The sequence below is a fragment of the Plecotus auritus genome, assembly GCF_963455305.1.
Source record: "Plecotus auritus genome assembly, chromosome: 3".
Taxonomy (NCBI): Eukaryota; Metazoa; Chordata; class Mammalia; order Chiroptera; family Vespertilionidae; genus Plecotus; species Plecotus auritus.
The window spans coordinates 78,890,971-78,911,478 of record NC_137772.1 but is presented as its reverse complement, the minus strand read 5'-3'; the positions used below and the strand labels follow the sequence as shown (position 1 = coordinate 78,911,478).

Sequence of the window (20,508 nt, the reverse complement as noted above, 5' to 3'; positions counted from 1 at the left end):
TTATTTTTGTAATCGTAAAGCTCCTTCTGTGCCTAAAGTGCTATCTTAAATTACTTCAGAAACCGCTCTATGGAACAAGAGTCCAAATATGTTAGTGTTCCTAAAACATAACCAAAAGTGAAGGCTTTTACATCAAACAACATTTCATAAGAATCAAAATTCTTACCATCATCTTTTCAAAAAGTTCTAAGACGTCCTTCTCTGACAGTGGCTTCAGAGGATTTTCCATCGTCTCTGAAGAACAATCACTGCTTGCAAACGCAGTTTTCAGGTTAGAAAGTGGAGGCCTCTCTTTCTTGCTCCCCGGAATTTTTATGCTGGCAAATCTGTCCAGCTACAAAAAAAAAAAAAAAAAAAAAAAAAAAAAGAATAAAATGGCACATATGTAAATATTTCCTTCTCAATATTTATGTAATCCCCAAAACAAATAAACAAACAAGGTCAAACACATTATCAATTTGGTTTCATCAAGAGATATTCAGCACTGTAATCTTTAAGATTAGATATTTTTTTAAATATATATATTTTTCTATATGTGTGTGTGTTAGTAAGAAGTTTACAGTAACCATTCTGTCTAAAAACAGAAGAGAAATCAATCTCAAAAGATCCCTTCTAACTTTAAAATTATAGGATTGAGATTCTAATGTCAGTGACCTTTGCTTTATAGATTAGCAATCTAAGCAGTTTTACAAAGGTAATTTACCTAATTTAGTAGTTGGCAATCAAACTATTACTCAGTGTCCTGACCCTCAGCCCCCTTGTCCAGAGCCCTTTTCACAGTGCATACTATGCTCTGGAGAGGTGTGAGTTGGTGTGACTGAGGAAATTTTAAATTAACAATTCTACTTCTATCTCCATAGCTTGTTGGCCTAATAAACACATTTCTCTTTACTCAGGCTGGTCTGTATTTGAACTTCATGAATGACTCCAGAGTTCAGTGGCTAAAGCCTCAGGATATAAAACTGGATTTTGGCTTTAATTGGATCTCTTTCACAATTAGACCATCAAATAGTTTGCTAATATTTGAAATATATATTAGTTTGCAATGCTAATTATTCATTTACTTTGAATTTTATAAATTCTACTTCTCACAAAGAACCCAGACTAATACGTTTCAAATTGTAATAATCAAAAAGGCAAAAAGTCTTAAAGTAGATATTAAGAATAGAACTATACTTAAGAGTATAATGATTCTGTATATTATTCACCATAACTGTATATGAAGCTACTTGTATTGCTATAACATGTAGAGCAGATAGAGCTGTGCTATATTCATTAAGGTAGCCACTACCACATAGAGCTATTTAAATACAGAGCAAATTAAAAATTCAATTCCTTAGTTGCACTAGCCATATATCAAATGCTCCAGAGCCACATGTGGCTAGTCTAAGCACATAGAGAACATTTCTATCACCACAGAAGGTTCTATAGACTAGAACAAATATAGCCCATTGAAGAAATATGACTGTTAAAATTCTCAACTTAAAGAATAAGTCACTTCACTAACGAAACAGAATGTATTCAAATAATGGGATGGAAAGATAATAATGCTTACCTATCAAATTAGATCTTTAAAGGGAGATAATGCTACTACTATGTGCCACACTCACACATGGTCCATAAAACATGTCCTAAACATTAAGGTACTAATAATATGACAGCTTCCGGTGGGACTTAGGAAACAGTCACAAAACTCCACTGTTCTCATCCTAACAACCAAAATTGTAGTAGCTATTGACTTTAACCCATCAGGGAGCTGAAGACACAACAAAACCTCTAAGAACTAACTATCAAGAAGTAACAGGCTGCTTTCATCACTGACAAACAGCTGAAAAGAAACAGTTAAACAGGGTGAAGGAAAACCAAAGTTTTAATGTACTACTATTTTCTGGAGCATCATTGATGTTTTTATCTCTCCTTCCCTCTCTCCTTTCCTCTCTGAAATCAATAAAAATATATAAAAATATATTTTTAAAAAAAACAACAACAGCCAAAATCTCATTACTGCTCAGATCTCAAGCCCTCAAAACATGAGGCCACAAATGAGCTGAATAAAACCAAAGTAGCAAGGAAGCCAAAACCCAGCTCAACTAGAGATCGCATTGACTCAGCCCCCATTCTAGCAACCTAAAAGGGCAGGGCCTTTTTTGGAAGCAAATATCATGTAATTTCTACTATACTTTTTTTAAATGTCCACCATACGATCAAATATTATGAGACACACAAAGGTCAAGAAAACGTGTACCCTAGTCAAAAGAGGCAGACCCAGAGATGGCCCAAATGGTGGAATAACCAGACAGACTATTTAAAATAAGGCATATAAAAATAACAAAGGATAAAATGAAAAGAGTGGACACCATGCATGAAAGATGGAGAATTTCAGCAGCAAGGTCATAGAAACTTTTTTTTTATGTCTTTTAGAATGAAAAGTGTATCAGAAGTGAAGAATTCATTAGATGGGCTTAATAAAACCTAACCATTGCTGAAAAAAGAATTGGTGAGTTGAAACACAGATCAAGGAAAGTACCAAAGCCAAAACAAAGAGGAAAAAAAAATGGAAAAAGAAAGGGAGGGAGGGAGGGAGGGAGGGAGGGAGGGAGGGAGGGAGGGAGGGAGGGAGGGAGGGAGGAAGGAAGGAAGGAAGGAAGGAAGGAAGGAAGGAAGGAAGGAAGGAAGGAAGGAAGGAAGGGAAACAGCAATCAAGATCTGTGATATAATATGAAATACTGTAACACAAGTGTGATCGGGGCCCAGAAGAAGACAGAGTGAGAATGGTACAAAAGACATATTTCAGGAGGTCTAATTTAACTGATTTTTTTAAAAAAAGAAAGCCACCATGAAATAAGGGAAAACAATGAAAGTACAGCCAGAGAAATGAAGTCATTATATACACAAGGAAAAAAAATGACAACTAATTTCTCACTACATACAATGTTGGCAAAAGACAATAGAATTGCATCTGTAAAGTACCCAAAGAAAAATACTGTAATCCTGGTATTCTATGTCCAGTGAAAATACCTTTCAGCCCTAGCCGGTTTAGCTCAGTGAACTGAGTGTCAGCCCATGGACTAAAGAGTCACGGGTTTGATTCCAATCAAGGGCACATACCTAGGTTGCAGGCTGGATCCCCAGCTGGCCCAGTAGGAGTCTGTGTGGGAGGCAACCAATCTATGTGTCTCTCTCACATCATGTTTCTCTCTCTCTGTCTCTCCCCCTCCCTTCCACTCTCTCTAAAAATTAATGGAAAAATATCCTCAGGTGAAGATTAACAAAAAAAGAAAAGGACAAAATACCTTTCATAAATAGAAGCAAAATAAAGACATTTTCAGACACACAAAAGTTGAGAGCATCTATCTCCAGCCAACATGTACTGCAAAAAGTGTCAAAAAAGGTTTTGCAGGCCAACAAGAAATATACCAAAATTGAATCCCAGATTTACAGAAAGAAATGAAGAGCACTGGAGAGGTTATTCTGTTTGATGTTGGTGAGACACAGATGCATGAGCTATTTAGGACATAGATAACAAACAACCAAGTAAAGGAGATAAGCACAGGTAATTATATAGCTACTAGAAGCCCGGTGCATGAAATTCGTGCGTGGGGAGGGGGGTGTCCCTCAGCCCAGCCTGCACCCTCTCCAATCTGGGACCCCTTGAGGGATGTCCGACTGCCCGGTTAGGCCCGATCCCACCAGGATCGGGCTTAACCGGGCAGTCAGACATCCCTCTCACAATCCAGGACTGCTGGCTCCCAATTGCTCACCTTCCTGCCTTCCTGATTGCCCCTAACCGCTTCTGCCTGCCAGCCTGATCACCCCCTAACCACTCCCGTGCCAGCCTGATTGATGCCTAACTGCTCCCCTGCCAGCCTGTTTGCCCCTAACTGCCCTCCCCTGCAGGCCTGGTCACCCCTAACTGCCCTCCCTGCAGGCCTGGTCACCCCTAACTGCCCTCCCCTGCAGGCCTGGTCACCCCTAACTGCCCTCCCCTGCAGGCCTGGTCACCCCTAACTGCCCTCCCCTGCAGGCCTGGTCCCCCCCAACTGTTCTCCCCTGCAGGCCTGGGTCCCCCCCAACTGCCCTCCCCTGCAGGCCTGGTCACCCCTAACTGCCCTCCCCTGTAGGCCTGGTCCCCCACAACTGCTCTCCCCTGCATGCCTGGGTCCCTCCCAACTGCCTTTCCCTGCAGGCCTTATCACCCCCAACTTCCCTCCTCTGCCGGCTTGGTCACCCCTAACTGCCCTCCCCTGCAGGCTTGATCACCCCCAACTGCCCTCCCTTGCAGGCCTGGTCCCTCCCAACTGCCCTCCCTTGCTGGCCATCTTGTGGTGGCCATCTTGTGTCCACATGGGGGCAGGATCTTTGACCACATGGGGGCAGCCATCTTGTGTGTTGGAGTGATGGTCAATCTGCATATTATTCTTTTATTAGATAGGATAGAGGCCTGGTGCACGGGTGGGGGCCAGCTGGTTTGCCCTGAAGGGTGTCCCGGATCAGGGTGGGGGTTCCCTTGGGGCGTGAGGCGGCCTGGGCGAGGGGCCTGTGGTGCTTTGCAGGCCGGCCACGCCCCCCAGCGACCCAAGCAGAGGCCCTGGTATCTGGGGTTTATTTATCTTCTACAATTGAAACTTTGTAGCCTGGAGCGGAGCCAAGCCTTCTGCTTGCTCTGTGGCAGCAGCCATTTTTGGGGGTATTTATGTATCTTCTATAATTGAAACTTTGTAGCCTTAAGCAGAGGCCTGGGCCGGCCAGGGTGTGCGGAAAGCTTGGCTTCCTCCATCGCTGCAGGCAACCCTAGCCTCCTGCTCTTTCCAGCTCCATGGCTGCCGCCATTTCTGCTTGGTTTTATGTATCTTCTATCATTGAAACTTTGTAGCATTGAGTGGAGGCCTAGGCTGGCAAGGGCAGGCGGAAAGCTTGGCTTCCTCCATCGCCGGGGAAACCCAAGTCTCCCTCCTGCTCTCTGTGGCCGTAGCCATCTTGGTTGGGTTTATTTGCATATTCAATCCTGATTGGATGGTGGGCATGGCTTTGTGGGCGCGGCTTGTGGGTGTAGCGAAGTGATGGTTAATTTGCATATTACTCTTTTATTATATAGTATATAGAAAATGCAGCAAGTATACAATGTATTACAGTAGCAAGAAAAGAGACATCTAACTTAACAAGATAAACATGCTCTACTTAGGAATAACCCAAAAACATACAATTGTCTTCCCATAAAAATATTTCCAGAAGTTATTGTGCCTATGTACATTAGTACCCCAATTCTTCATATTTATTTCAAAAAACTATGAGACACCAAAAAAAAAAAACCTGTATCCTATATAATAAAGAGGTAATATGGAAATTGACCCTCATGCCCTCACACAAGATGGCCACTCCCATTTGGTCAAAGATGGCCACCACAAGATGGCCGGCAGGGGAGGGTAGTTGTGGATGATCAGGCCAGCAAGGGAGGGCAGTTGGGGGCAACCAGGCCAGCAGGGGAGGGAAGTTAGGGGTGACCAGGCCTGCAGGAGAGGGCAGTTGACCAGGCTGGCCGGGGAGGGCAGTTGGGGGCAACTGGGCCAGCAGGGGAGGGCAGTTGGGGGTGACTGGGCCGGCAGGGGAGGGCAGTTGGGGGCAATCGGGCCAGCAGGGGAGCAGTTATGCATCAATCAGCTGGCAGGGGAGGGGTTAGGGGGTGATCAGGCTGGCAGGCAGGCGAGCGGTTGGGAGCCAGCAGTCCCAGATTGTGAGAGGGATGTTCTACTGCCGGTTTAGGCCCATAGGGATTGGGCCTAAACCGGCAGTCAGACATCCTCTGAGGGGTCCCAGATTGGAGAGGGTGCAGGCTGGGCTGAGTGACACCCTCCCATCAGTGCACAAATTTCGTGTACCGGGCCTCTGGTTTAAGAAATGAAACTAGTTATCTTTCTTCTGAATTACCACTTCATTGCCATCACTTCTACCCCAGGCCTCTACATAAATCAAGTGTAACTTGATCACTATGCTAAACTTATGACATGAAATTAAGCAAAACACCATTAATACAACATCAACATTATAAATGTAAACATGTCAATGAATGAGAATGGTCAACTTAAGCAATTCACAAGCTGATTTGTGATTACAAAACTTGATGGTTTGTTCCATCAGTGGTGGAAGAAATAAAAATTTTTACTTCTCACCAAAAGACAAAAAAAATTTCTTAAATAAAAATCTCTAAATGTCATAAAAATGACAATAGCTAATATTTACTGGATCTCTTCTATAAGTTAGTCACTGTGCTAAGAGCTTGAACTGTAGCATCAGTCTGAATGTATTTGTGTAATCCTTACAAAGAGGAAACTGCATATCTACATAATAAAGGACAAGCTCCAAACCATTTATAAATAAAAATTTCACAGTATTTGGCATACAAAGTAGTGTAAAAGGGGAAAAAAATCAACCTATTATGTTTTAGTGGAACTACATTTATATCAATAAACAATATCAGAATTTACATAATAACAAGAAAATAGAATAAGCACACCTCCCCCGTAGGCTTAACACTTACACTCTGGGGATGGTTGGATTTTATCCAAGTGGAAAAACAAATTTGCACATTACCACTAGCATAGCAAGCTACAGCAGGATAGGAAAAATTAGCATATCCCTCTTCTAGTTTCCAAATCTTCAAAGTCCAAACAAGTAATATGAGATACAAAAGATCAGTGTTTCATAATTTCATTATAATGCTTTTATCGATTTTCCCTGATTAGAAGGCATGAAAGACAAAATAAGAAAGGAGCCACAGGAAAAAAATAAATACAATCCTTCCTCCTACACTAGAACAGCAAGTTGAATTTGTTGAATACCTCAGGCTTAAAGTAAGTGTTCCCAGGTATGTGATGCTCTACTGAGCACTATAGGTAGATGCCACGTAATCAAGAATTATTACAAAGCTAGGTGCAAAGTGAATTTTATTATCAAATCATTTTAACTGTTCTAAAGAAATTTCATTTTTTTAAAGGGATGATACTATGTCTACACTTATAAATGAAGAAAAAAATCACTAATTTATCTTTCATAGAATTGCACAATTTGCTTAAAGCTAGGCACAATAGAACATAAAGGCAAACTTTTAAAATACTTTTGTACATAAAAACACAACAGAAATACCCATCATACTGACTTTAAATGGTTGTTATTTTGTATTTGGCAATTTGGCTGTGAATATGTGTCTTTTTACAATTTGATTGTGTAGCTACTTTTAGTTTGACATAAAATTCTTGTCTTAAAGATAAGCTAGAAAAACAACCCAAGTAGATGAAGTACACAAACAATGTACCTTTGTTGAAGAATTGGTTAAACACATAAAAGACTGAGGAAATCCTATCTAATAAAAGAGTTATATGCAAATTAACCATCACTCTGCTACACCCACAAGCCACGCCCACCAGCCAATCAGGAGCGAGTATGCAAATTAACCCAACCAAGATGGCTGCGGCCATGGAGCGAGCAGGAGGCTTGGATTTCCCCGGCAATGGAGGAAGCCAAGCTTTCCGCACACCCTGGCTGGCCCTGGCCTCCACTCAAGGCTACAAAGTTTCAATTATACAAGATAAATAAATTCCAAAAAATGGTGGCAGCCACGGAGCTGGAGAGAACAGGAGGCTTGCGTTGCCCCCGGCAATGGAGGAAGTCAAGTTCCTGGCCTGCCCTGGCCTCCACTGAAGGCTACAAAGTTTCAATTATAGAAGATAAATAAATCCCAACAAAAATGGCTGCGGCCATGGAGCAAGCAGGAGGCTTGGCTCCACTCCAGGCTACCAAGTTTCAATTATGGACGATAAATAAATCCCAGATACCAGGGCCTCCACTTGGGTCACCAGGGTTCATGGCCGGCCTGCAAACCACCACAGGCCCCTCGCCCAGGCCGCCCCATGCCCCAAGGGAACTCCCACCCTGATCTGGGACACCCTTCAGGGCAAACCAGCTGGCTCCCACCCGTGCACTATGCCTCTATCCTATCTAATAAAAGAGTAATATGCAAATTGACCGTCACTCCAACACACAAAATGGCTGCCACAAGATGGCCAGCAGGGGAGGGCAGTTGGGAGGGACCAGGCCTGCAAGGGAGGGCAGTTGGGGGCGATCAAGCCTGCAGGGGAGGGTAGTTAGGGGTGACCAGGCTGGCAGAGGAGGGAATTTGGGGGCGACCAGGCCTGCAGGGAAGGGCAGTTGGGGGGGACCCAGGCCTGCAGGGGAGAGCAGTTAGGGGTGATCAGGCCTGCAGGGGAGGGTAGTTAGGGGCAAACAGGCTGGCAGGGGAGCGGTTAGGCATCAATCAGGCTGGCAGGCAGAAGTGGTTAGAGGCAATCAGGAAGGCAGGCAGGCGAGCAGTTGGGAGCTAGCAGTCCTGGATTGTGAGAGGGATGTCCGACTGCCCAAACGGACATCCAACCAGGCCTAGGGACCCTTCCTGTGCACAAATTTCATGCACCAAACGGGCAGTCGGACATCCCTCGAGGGGTTCCAGATTGGAGAGGGTGCAGGCTGGGCTGAGGGACACCCGCCCCCCGTGCACGAATTTTGGGCACCGGGCCTCTAGTCTATATATATAAAAGCCTAAGTGACTGTCACAACCAAAACAACCGAACAGATGACCAAACAGGCTGTGTGGGGCAACCAGGCTGGCAGGGGAGTTAGTGAGGGACGACCAAATGACTGAACAAGCAGGTTGCATGGGGCAACCAGGCCGGCCGGGGGGTTAGTGAGGGACGACCAAATGACTGAACAGCAGGCTGAGTGGGGCAACCAGGCCAGTGGGGGGTTGGGGGGTGGCAGTTGGGGGCAACCAGGCCAGCAGGGATGGCAGTGAGGGACGACCAAACGACCAAAAAGCAGGCTGCGTGGGGCGACCAGGCTGGCAGGGGGGTTAGTGAGGGACGACCAAACGACTGAACAGCAGGCTGAGTGGGGCAACCAGGCCAGTGGGGGGTTGGGAGGTGGCAGTTGGGGGCAACCAGGCCAGCAGGGATGGCAGTGAGGGACGACCAAACGACCAAAAAGCAGGCTGCGTGGGGCGACCAGGCTGGCAGGGGGGTTAGTGAGGGACGACCAAACGACTGAACAGCAGGCTGCATAGGGCGACCAGGCTGGTGGGGAGGGTGGGGGGTGGCAGTTGGGGGCAACCAGGCCAGCAGGGATGGCAGTGAGGGGCGACCAAACGACCAAACAGCAGGCTGCGTGGGGCGACCAGGCCAACAGGGGGGCGGGGGGCAGTTGGGGGCAACCAGGCCAGTGGGAGGGCCAGTTGGGGGTGACCAGGCCGGCAAGGGGGGGCAGTTGGGAGTGACCAGGCCAGCAGGAGGGGCAGTTAGGGGCGATCAGGCAGGCAGGCAGGTGAGCAGTTAGGAGCCAGTGGTCCCGGATTGTGAGAGGGATGTCTGACGGCCAGGATCGGGCCTAAACCAGCAGTTGGACATCCCCCAAGGGGTCCCAGATTGAAGAGGGTACAGGCTGGGCTGAGGGGGACTCCCCATGCACGAATTTTGTGCACCAAGCCTCTAGTCCTATATAATAAAAGCCTAATATGCAAATCGACTGAACAGCGAAACAACCGTTTGCTATGACACACACTGACCACCAGGGGACAGACGCTCAACGCAGGAGCTGCCCCCAGCCCGCAGGCCCCAAAGCAATGGTGGTAGTTGGGGTGGGGCCGGCGAGCAGGCAGCACCAGACCAGCCACAGCAGATGCCAGCAGGGATCCCCGATCGCCCCACTAGTCACCCCGCAGATTGACCCTGATCGCCAACCAGGCCTAGGGACCCTACCTGTACACAAATTTCATGCACCCAGCCTCTAGTTCTATCATAATGCTATTTGGAGGTAGTATGCAGGAAGCCACTACTTGCCAATACTGTCACAAGAGTGCACCAAGGAACTCGGAAGGCTGATGGACCTTGAGTGCTAGCAGGGCTAATGCTAAGCACTGATTGTTCCTGTTGAGATAGTGGTGACTCAAGGCAATTCCCTAACCCTATAATCCTTTTACTATTTACCAAACTTTACCTTTGATATGCCTGTATGCATTGCTAAAGGGCAAATGTGTATTCAAGTAAATAAATAGCAGATCAGGCCAGAAGTCATTGTGTCTCTTCAAGAAAGAGGCTCCACCTGGCCCCCAATGCCTTCTAACCAAAAGACATGCCTTCTAAATTCATGTATCTTGTATAGTATTTTCATGTGTGCATCAGCCCCTCCTTCAGATCCTGAACCCCGCCACGAAGGTCGTGACAGTTGTACACCACACTTCATTAATATGGCTACAGCTGCGTCAGGAGTGTACTGAGTTTTATAAATTAGTGTCACTTATCTTCAGGGGAAGTTAAATGAACACCCTACTACTGAGTATTATCTCATACTGATAATCAGTAATGACAGTTTAAATAAAATTAATTTTAAAAATCAGGCTCTTATAATCTATCTAGATTTTTAGCTATAGCATAACATGGTAACAGTGAAAATGCAATTTTTAACTCTTACAACATTTTAAATACTAACAGAAGTACTTTTTAATTTAAAACCAAAGGAACAAGTTGTAATTATTAGTCATCTTACAACTTAAACAGTCAACTATCTTAGTCACTGTGGTTGCCCATCTCTAAAATAGCCCCAGTGATCCACTGACTATGTAACCAATAGGATATTGTGGTAATTATGGAGTGTGATCTCCAAGACTAGATCATAAAAGACATCACATGTTTTGTCCCACTCCCTCTTGGACCACCTGCTCTATGGTATGTCAACTGCCAAATCAGGAGGAAACTCAAGACGATCTATGGGGAGGCCGGCATGGCCAACAACTGAGCTACAGAAGCTAAAGCAGCATGGAGGCCTCTCGCCAGCATTCATGTGAGTGCACCATATTGTACGCCCCAGGTGAGCCTTCAGAACTGATACTTATTATATAACAACAGATGACTAATACAAAGCTCCTCAGAGAATAATACTTTTAAAAGCTCTAGACAGCATCTTCACTGCAACCTCATGAGGCCCCAAGCCAGAACCACCTAGCTAAGCAACTACCAAATTCCTGACCAACAGAAAGAGTATGAGACAACTGTTTGCTGTTTTAAGTCACTAAATCTTGGGGTAAATTAGAGAATAATTTTTACATGGCAACAGGTAACTACTTCAGCCACTTGTGTGTGTTCAGCCTATAGCACAATAGCTGGCAGATAGCTAGCAGTCAGTTAATACTTGTTTAAGGTATGAATGAATGAGCAATTACTGGATGGTAAAATACATAAAATATAGTGCCATCCCTTCAGATAGACGTTCACCACCTAAGAGGAAAACGCATGAAAAAGAACTAATAATAAATTAAGGTAAAAACCTCCAGGAAAATCATAAGCCATGTGAATCAGCAACAATAGAAACCAGTGATTAATTCTGGGGAGAAGGAACCTCGAGAGGTTTTGGAAAGGGATCCATCAGGGAACCCTGTGAGGTTGATGAGTCAGAATTACAGGAGACAGTACATATTACCAGCTAAACAGTATGTCTGTCTGTCCCATGGTCTTTATTAAATTGCTAATGACATCACTATTACAAAGATATCTTTGGGGGGAGGATGGGGTGGTTGGAATTGACCATTTATTGTTTCAGGGGTGATAAGCTAACCATCCCACTCATAGACCACAATCCTATCACTCAGTATCAATTCCCAACAACCCAACTACTACATTCTAACTTCAATATTCCTAAATGTTACAAATAAACTTTTCCAGCTCTCAATTTGTCTTAATGAAATTATAAAAAGTTTCTTAGCCAGAGGTTTCTGTGAAATTTTACCACTACCTAAATTTTAAGAAAAGCACACATACTTACAGTAACTTGTTCACATTTAGATTTCATGTAGTATTTTAATATTAAATAAGAAACATAATAATTATGATCTTACAGCATAGAAAATATAGTCAATAATCTATACTAATAATAAGGCAATATGCAAATTGGTTGGGATGCCGTCACATAACAACCGAGCAGCAGGCTGCGTGCGCAGCAAGCGCGGGTGGGCGGGGACATGCAGCGTAGGGGACTGGGGCGGGGTCGTAGCGGAGGCTTCCGCATGCCTGCACTGGGGGTCCTAAGGCGCGCAGAGGTCCGCAGGCCTCCACCGCAGCCTGGCCCGGGGGCAAGGCCGTGGCGGGCACCTCTGTGCACCGGTGCCAGGGGTCTGCAGGCCTCTGCCTGCTCCAGCCTACCTCTTTGGGACAATCCATCGAGGAGCCCCAGGTGGGTGAGCCGGCCCTACCTCTTTGGGGCAATGGATCGCAGGGCTCCCACACTGTGACAGGGCACAGGCCAGGCTGGGGGGAACCGCCCCCCCCCCGCCCCCCGAGTGCACGAATTTCGTGCACCGGGCCACTAGTATTATAATAATTATGTATGGTGCCAGTTGGATACTAGAAATGTCAGGGGGAACACTTTGTGAAGTATATGATTGTCTAGCCACTATGCTGTACACCTGAAAATAATCCAATAATATTGAATGTAAACCATAATTTTTTAAAAAGTTTAATAAAAATATAAAAAGTCAATAAAAATTTTAAAAAAGAAAATCAATAAAATGTCAATTTAAAAAAATTTTCTTTCAGTTGCTTACAAGTAAGTTACAACATGCGATATGTCTTCTACAGCCAAGCGCTACAGAGTAGCCTGCAGAGATGCCACAGAGGGAAGAACAGGCCTCCCAACAGCAATTGGCACCAGCTTGCCAGGCACAGGTGAGCCTCTCTGGGAAGGGGATCTGCAGCCCCATGAAGGCTTCACATAACTGTGGCCTGAGCCATGTCTCAACGAGACCTCAATCAGGAACCATCCTGCTAAGCTGCTTCTGAATTTTTGACCCCAAAAACTGTGAAATGTTAAGTATTTATTACTGTTATAAGACACTAAGTTTGGGAATAATTTACTATTTACCAACAGATGATTAATACAAAGATCCTCATATAATACTTGTAAGTGCCTAAAGCATATACAATTATTAAAAAAAAACACAAATAAAATGGGGTTATGAAAATACTAAAAACTAACTGTAATATAGTAATATATATTCATCTTCACAAATGCATTACACAACAAGAGATAACCAAGTCTAATTTCAATAGTGTTGTATATAAACCATATTTTGAAATATCTTCAATAACTACAATGTTTTGAAAACATCTGTGATTTCTATGTTGATAAAGTCACAGGCCAAATCCTACGGTGTAGGGAGTATGGCGGGTGGTACCTTTATTCATAAGTTTTAAAAATACTAAATTTCACTTAATGGTTAATGAAAATAAAAATTTAATATTTTCCTATTCAAGTTCAAGGATTCAAGGGTACCATAAATTCTACCACAAAGAATGAAACCCAGGTCAAGAACCCTTAGGAGGCAGATAAGGAATAGTACCAGAAATAGTGGTGGAAAAGACCAACGTATCTCAAGTTCTAATGCCTTCAATGAATCAATGGGAGGGACAAGAAAACCTACAGTTAAGACCAACTAGGAGAAATGCACAGAAATGCTTAAAAAGAGCTGGAAGATTTTGAAGGAAGAAGATACCAGAAAAGTAAAACCTTCAAACAACATCTAGGGTTCCATAGAGCAAGAAGGAAAGCATGAATTCAAAATGACAGGCTTTGAGATACAAAGGGCAAAGTAGGAGGCTTTGGGAGGCCTGGAGTTTGAGAGATAATGTGAGATTAGAAGAAAAAGTGGAAGCCTAGGTGTTTGTTGATGATATCAATTAAATATGACTTCTGATGTTGACTCGGGTCAGCAGAAAATTGAGTTGAATTGTAAATAACTATTGAACATTAATAAGGAAACAAATCATGAAACCATGTGGACTATATCTTATTCAACTTCTCTATACCTATTGTCACCTACCCTAGTTCAGGCCACTTGGACAATTGCTACAACCTCCTAAATTGCCTTCATGTCTTCACTACCCCTTCCCTCTACGCTACCTTCCCTGGAGCTGTTCTCTACACTGACATCATTTTTATCTGAAATGTAAACACAATCATGTCCCACATTCCTGTGCTTCAAACACTTCAACCTTTGCATCCCCATTACTAAGAGGATGACATTCAAATATCTTACCATGGCTCAAAGATCCACTGTAATCTGAACCTTACTTCCTCTCCAGACAACCTCTTCACCATTCCACCACCCTTACACTCACTCAATGATCTAGATGCAATGAGCAACCTAAAGTCTCCTAAGTGTGCCAATGCTATTTCATGTGCCTAAAACTTATCCACATCCACAACTCATATCCCACCCAATTAATCTGGTGAATTTCAATTCAATCTTTAGCTCTCAGTTTGGGCTACATTTCATGTAGGAGCCTTCCTGACTCCTCAAAACTGAGTTAGATCCTCCAGATCTAGGGATTGCTTGCTTACAGAATAGTACGTATACTACTCTGAAATTGCCTATTATAGAAATTTACTCAACTAGGGTATAAGTCCTTGATAACAGGAATTGTTATTTTATTCACTAAATCACTCCTAGAACTTAGCATAGTCCTAAATACATAGTATGTCTTTTATTAATATTTATTAAGTGAATAAATTTATGAATAGCTTTCTATCTTCCACAGCTGGGACACAAGCCACTGCTTCTTGCCTTCCAAATCCTTCTCAACAATATCAGGAAGAATGCCAGGTGTTGTGGCCTTTACATATTCAATAAGAAAACCAAGACTCTTTCAACACTGATCAAAGAACAGCCTGCTACACTAAAAACAAGCATGAATTTCTGTAATGTAAAACCATATAGTAAGATAGTAAGAAAAACCTCACTCAAAGGAAAAGGAGCACAAAATCATTTTAAAAGAATGTAACATTCAAAAAACGTTTAATTTCTATCTACCCACATCTACTCAAAGTATAATGATAATTGCATATATTCAAATATTATAGTTCTCTATACTTAAAAATTGTAAATTAGCTTTGGAAATGACTATAACACTTTATTTTTGAAAGACAGACAACAGTACTCACTCGTGAAAATTATCCAAAGATATCAACAATTGCTTTCTACTTGCCAACCTGACACTTTCACTAGGAATCCATTCAGTTGACATCCAGGAAGTAAAATTATTAAGAGTAAAAAGTTACTACAACTCCTGCCAGCCTGGATTCCAACTCCTCCTTCAAAACTCAGCTGAAGTCACCTTCTCCATGAAGTCTTCCCCAAGATTAAAGTTGACATTACGACTTCCACTGAACCTCCTATACTACTGTTCCAGCTCCTATCACACTGCACTCAAATGTATAGTGATTATGTACACATCTGTTTCCCCACTGTTCCCAGAGGGAAGAGGCAGTCTTATTCATCATTGTATTCCTATGATACTAGGTACTCAATAAATGTTTAATGAATGAATGGATAAAAGGATGAATAAACAAGTCTGCACACCCTACTACATCTTAGTATATTCAACGCTGAGAGCTCTTGATCTTATTCCCAAATTTGTACTGATTTGAGGAGGAGCTCTCTAAACTATTTCATAAATATTTAAAGACCCTAAGATAGTACTTAAGTGTTACTACTGAAAACGTAAGTACAGGAAGCTTTAATTAACTCATAGTAATGGGCTCAGAAAGGCCCACCTGACTTAGTGAATAGTTTAAACTTTATAAAATTTGTTTTGGTATATTTTACCACATATATTTCATTGCCTCAGTCCATACTGGTATTTCTATTTTACACACAAGAAAGAGTATATTTTGAGTTTAGAGTTTTATAGAAAAATTGTGGAAAATAGTATCATTGTTTTTAATTTACCAAGAAAAATATAGTAAGTTCATAAAAAATGCAAAATAAAAGCTTTATATCCTACTAGGCCAATAAGAAATTATCTACACTAATAAAAGGGTAATATGCTAATTAGGGCAGACGTCTTCCAGACATCCATACGGACGTCCATCCAGACAAAGCCACAGCAGCTGCGAGGCCTGGGGCTCACGGCAGCCGTGGGCTCAGGCAGCTGTGAGCCCCGGCAGCTGTGAGCCCCAGCGGCTCGAGGCCCAGGGCTCAGGCCTCACAACCACCATGGCTGGCAGTGGCAGCAGCAGCAGCAGCAGCAGCAGGGTGATGGAGGCGGTGCCTTTCCCTGATCAGCCCATGGGGAGCAGGCCTAAGCCATCAGGAGGACATCCCCTGAGGGCTCCCGGACTGTGAGAAGGGGCAGGCCGGGCTGAGGGACTTCCCCCTCTATCCCCCCGCAGTGCATGAATTTTTGTACACAGGGCCTCTAGTTTTAAATAATTCTTTTAAGTTGAGCTCATTTTTAAAGCTAATGATTTTGTTTTATTAACTAACTTGGAAGTGAGGTACATGCTCATATAATCAAAATCACTATTTTCTTTCATTAAAATAATTTTATTTTCTTTTTATACATATGATGTATGATTTAGTATACTAGTATATCCTATAAAACATATCACATCTAGGTAAAGGAATAGTCTGCCAGCAGACAAAAGCAGTACTGGTAGGCTTATTCATTTGGAGAACTCCTCTTTGAGTGAACCAGCCTCACAGAGAACACTCAGGAGCGTGCTGAAGTTTTCTGGTAGCGGTTAGTATAACTAACCGTTAGTTATACTGAGTGAGTCAAGAGGCCCATAGAGAATGGTAAAAAGTGCTGAAAGCACTCACCAGAACCCACGCCCAGACCGGGTGACACCCTCAGTGGCTCTGGGACCCCAATCCCCATGGGGAACTTTAAGGGGAACCAGGAAAGCCTGTACGCTTATCTGGAAGCAGATCGTAGTTGTGAGATCTATAAGTGGTTTCCAGCCAGTCTTTCTATGTCCTTACAATTTAAATAATCTCATATCTTTACCTGTTGCCATCACATACATCACTATTCCTTTGGCATAAACCTTTCTCAGTTTTATTCACTAGAAATATTCAAAATAATTCATTCCTTAGTTCATAGCTTATCACAGAAAACTTTTTAGATACAATATGTTTATAATTTTGTAGATACAATATGTTTACAATTATAATTCTCTCAGGATTAAGACCAACGGCTCTGGCCCAACTGGCATGGCTCAGCAGTTGAGCATTGACCCATAAACCAGGAGGTCACGGTTCAATTCCTAGTCAGGGCACATGCCCAAGTTGCGGGCTCATCCCCAGTGTGGGGTGTGCAGGATGCAGCCAATCAATGATTCTCTCTCATCATTGATGTTTCTCTCTCTCTCTCCCTCTCCCTTCCTCTCTGAAATCAATAAAAATACCTTTAAAAAAAAAAAAAAAGAAAGACCAATGGCTCTGATATAAATTTTCCTTGTCAGTTTAAAGGTCAGACGTCTCAGATAGATGGCTTTAAGGAAAAAAGAGAAAATAATGAGACATACACTGAGATTTTACACTGGCACTCTTGGTGGAGAAAGGGACAGCACTCAGGTGGCAGTATAACTCGCTTGTTAAAGATCGTATTCTCTGGGGTCAGTCTGCCAGAGTTCCCTGACTGCCCCATGACTTTAAACAAGTTACTTAACCTCTCTCTTGCCTCAGTTTTTCCATATTTAAAAATAGGAATAATGCCCAGATAGCATGGCTCAGTGGCTGAGGGTTGACCTATGAACCAGGAGGTCGACCTATGAACAGGAGGTCACGGTTTGATTTCCCGTTAGGGCACATGCCCAGGTTGTAGGCTCAATTCCCAGTGTGTGTGGGGGGAGGGGAGTGCAGGAGGCTGCTGATCAATGATTCGCTCTCATTATTTATGTTTCTATCTCTCTGAAATCAATGAAAAAAATATATTTTAAAAAATATATTTTTTAATGGGAGTAATGATGCCTACTCAGAAGCTTGCTCAAACAATTAAATGTGCTTATAATGCTAATATTCGGAATTGTACTTAGCACACAGCTAACAATTACATGATCCTTACTACCACTTCACACATCTTCCTCCAAAGCTATGTTTTCACATTCTCTAAGTAAATTCTCTAACAACTTACACATCTTTCTATTCCCTGGAAGTTTCCTGCATGTTGACTAAGAAATGTATATCAAATCAGAGAAGCAGGCTCCTACCATAGAGGCCTTAAATGCCATGTTAAAGAGCTTGGGCTTTATCTACACATAACGGGTTCAATTAAGCAGTTTCAAATAGGGTAAAATATGGTGAGAAATGCAATTTAGACAGGTCACTCTGTTTGCTGTGCAGGAGGTTGGTTTATAGAGAGCAATAGGAAGTTGTGAGTCCTGACAAGAGATAATAAAAGAACTGGTGCTCTAAAAGAAGGAGTTCAGAGAAGAAAATATTCAATAAATGATTAGAAAGAAATATTAGAAGGGTGAAGCTATTAGAAGGGTGAAGCTACCTTATAAGAGAATATAGGAATAAAAACGAAAAAAGTGAAGGGTTTAATTTGGGGCATGTAAAATTTCAAGTATAGAGTAGACATCTATATGAAGGTATTCAGAGGCTAATACACTGATATCTCAACTTGAGAAAAAGGTCACAGACAGAGTTTAGACAAAGGTGATTATATACAGAGGAGAGCAGTGGCTTTAGGAAAGAAACCAGAGAAATCACAATAGTTTGATAAGCAAAGGAAAAACACACAGAGAAAAAGGAAATGTCAGAGGGATATGAAACCAATAGTCTAGTATAGCAGAGCCAAGAAATCTTCATTTTTCAAACAGGAAGAAGACAACTGGATCAAACTGAAAAGAGAATCCAGTAAATTTCCAAAGACTAGAAATCAATAAATATCACAGGAGAAACACAGTCATCATACCTAATAATAGACAAACATGTAAACTGACTGTACCTCCACTACGCCCACAACCAATCAGAGTGAGTATGCAAATTAACCCAACAAAGATGGAGGTTAATTTGCATAGGTAGGCTCCCAGCAGCCTGGGTCCCGGGAAACTTCTCAGCACCCAGGTCACTCCGAGGTAGGCCCCTGTGGGTCCTGAGCAACCTGGGAAGGGCCTGAGCCAGGGGGCTCCTGGGCAGGGGTGGAGCCGGGTGATCGGGTGGTCAGAGGGAGCTGGGGGTCCCCTGCCCAGGCCCCAAACCCCGGCCAGAGGCTTGGGACCTGGGCAGGGGCAGAGCCCAGCGATCAGAGGGAGCTGGGGGTCCCCTGTCCAGGCCCCAAGACCCGGCCAGAGGCTTGGGACCTGGGCAGGGGCAGAGCGGGGCGATCGGAGGGAGCTGGAGGGCCCCTGCCCAGGCCCCGAGTCTTTAGGCCCTGGCAGGGGTGGAGCCGGTGATCACAGGGAGCTGGGGGGCCCCAGCCCAGGCCAGGAGGCTTTAGGCCTTGGCAGGGGCGGAGCCAGAGATCGGAGGCGATTGGTGTCAACTACAGAGGAAATACCTTTTCTGACTGCTCATTGCCTAAGCTCCCTGTTTGCCACTGGTAATAGTCTTAGTAACATGGGTATAAGAATCCAAAAAGGTGATCTAGGGTTTTTCCACCACATCCTGGAGAAAAAAAGGAAGGTCCACTGCTGGAGGGCTAAGAAATGTCATATCCTGCCCTAGCCAGTTTGGCTCAGTGGATAATGCCTAGGCTTGCCGACCGCAGGGTCCGGTTCGATTCTGATCAAGGGCAGGCTACTCCCTGGCTGGGGCCCAGGTCAGGGCTCATGCAGGAGGCAACCAATCAAAGTGTTCCTATCACTTTGATGTTTCTCTCTGTCTTTCCCTTTCTCTTCCACATTCTCTAAAAATCAATGGAAACATATCCTCAGGTGAGGATAAAAATAAAAAAGAAAGAAAGAAATGTCATATCCTATGAAAGACGCATCTTGAAAATGCCTAAAGAAAGTTGTCATTTTTTCATGGTGAAGGGACAGGAGTCCGTGTTGATGAAAACACCTTGGTGGCTGCGGTGACTGGCAGTGGCTGCAGCAGCGGGGTGATGGGGCTGGTGCCTTCCCCTGATCAGCCCAGTCACCTCAGTAGGACTTCCCCTGAGGGCTCCCAGTATGTGAGAGGGGGCAGGCTGGGCTGAGGGACCCTCCCCCACAGTGCACAAATTTCGTGCACTGGGCCCCTAGTCCTATATAATAAAAGGCTAATATGCAAATTGTCCCCTAGGGAATTCAACTGACCAAGAGTTCGGCCACTCGCTATGACATGCACTGACCACCAGGGGGCGGCACAAAACAAAGGAAGGACCTGGCCGGCAGCTGGAAGCCAGGGGAAGAAAGGCCCCGATCAGCCCTAATCACCGGCCAGGCCTACGGACCCTACCCGTGCACAAATTTCATGGACTGGGCCTCTAGTTTCATACTAATAAAGGATTCATAACAGTCCTAAATGTATAATCACTTTACTGGAATACTTCAAGAAAATGATGCAAAAAAGCTGAGTAGAAAAGATAATTTTAAAATCCTAAATTATATTTGGAGACTTCAACACTTCCCTTTCAATAATTGTCAGAACATGCAGGCAGAAAATCAAAAATATATAAGATGTGAACAACACTACCAACCAATTTG

The 20,508-nt window shown here is 43.6% G+C and overlaps 1 protein-coding gene across 4 annotated transcripts in view; it reads right to left on the bottom strand.

Moving 5' to 3' along the window:
* Window positions 1–20,508, bottom strand: part of DIAPH3 (diaphanous related formin 3) — a gene marked incomplete at its 5' end in the record, with an annotated part of 566,313 nt that overhangs the window by 492,103 nt on the left and 53,702 nt on the right. For 3 of the 4 annotated variants that reach the window (XM_080660806.1, XM_080660807.1, XM_080660808.1), the window contains one exon: window positions 167–334. The exons of the other annotated variant lie outside the window; for it this stretch is intronic. In XM_080660806.1, coding sequence (XP_080516932.1) covers window positions 167–334 — 168 coding nt within the window. The remainder of the gene's footprint in view (window positions 1–166; window positions 335–20,508) is intronic. 4 annotated transcript variants of the gene reach the window in all.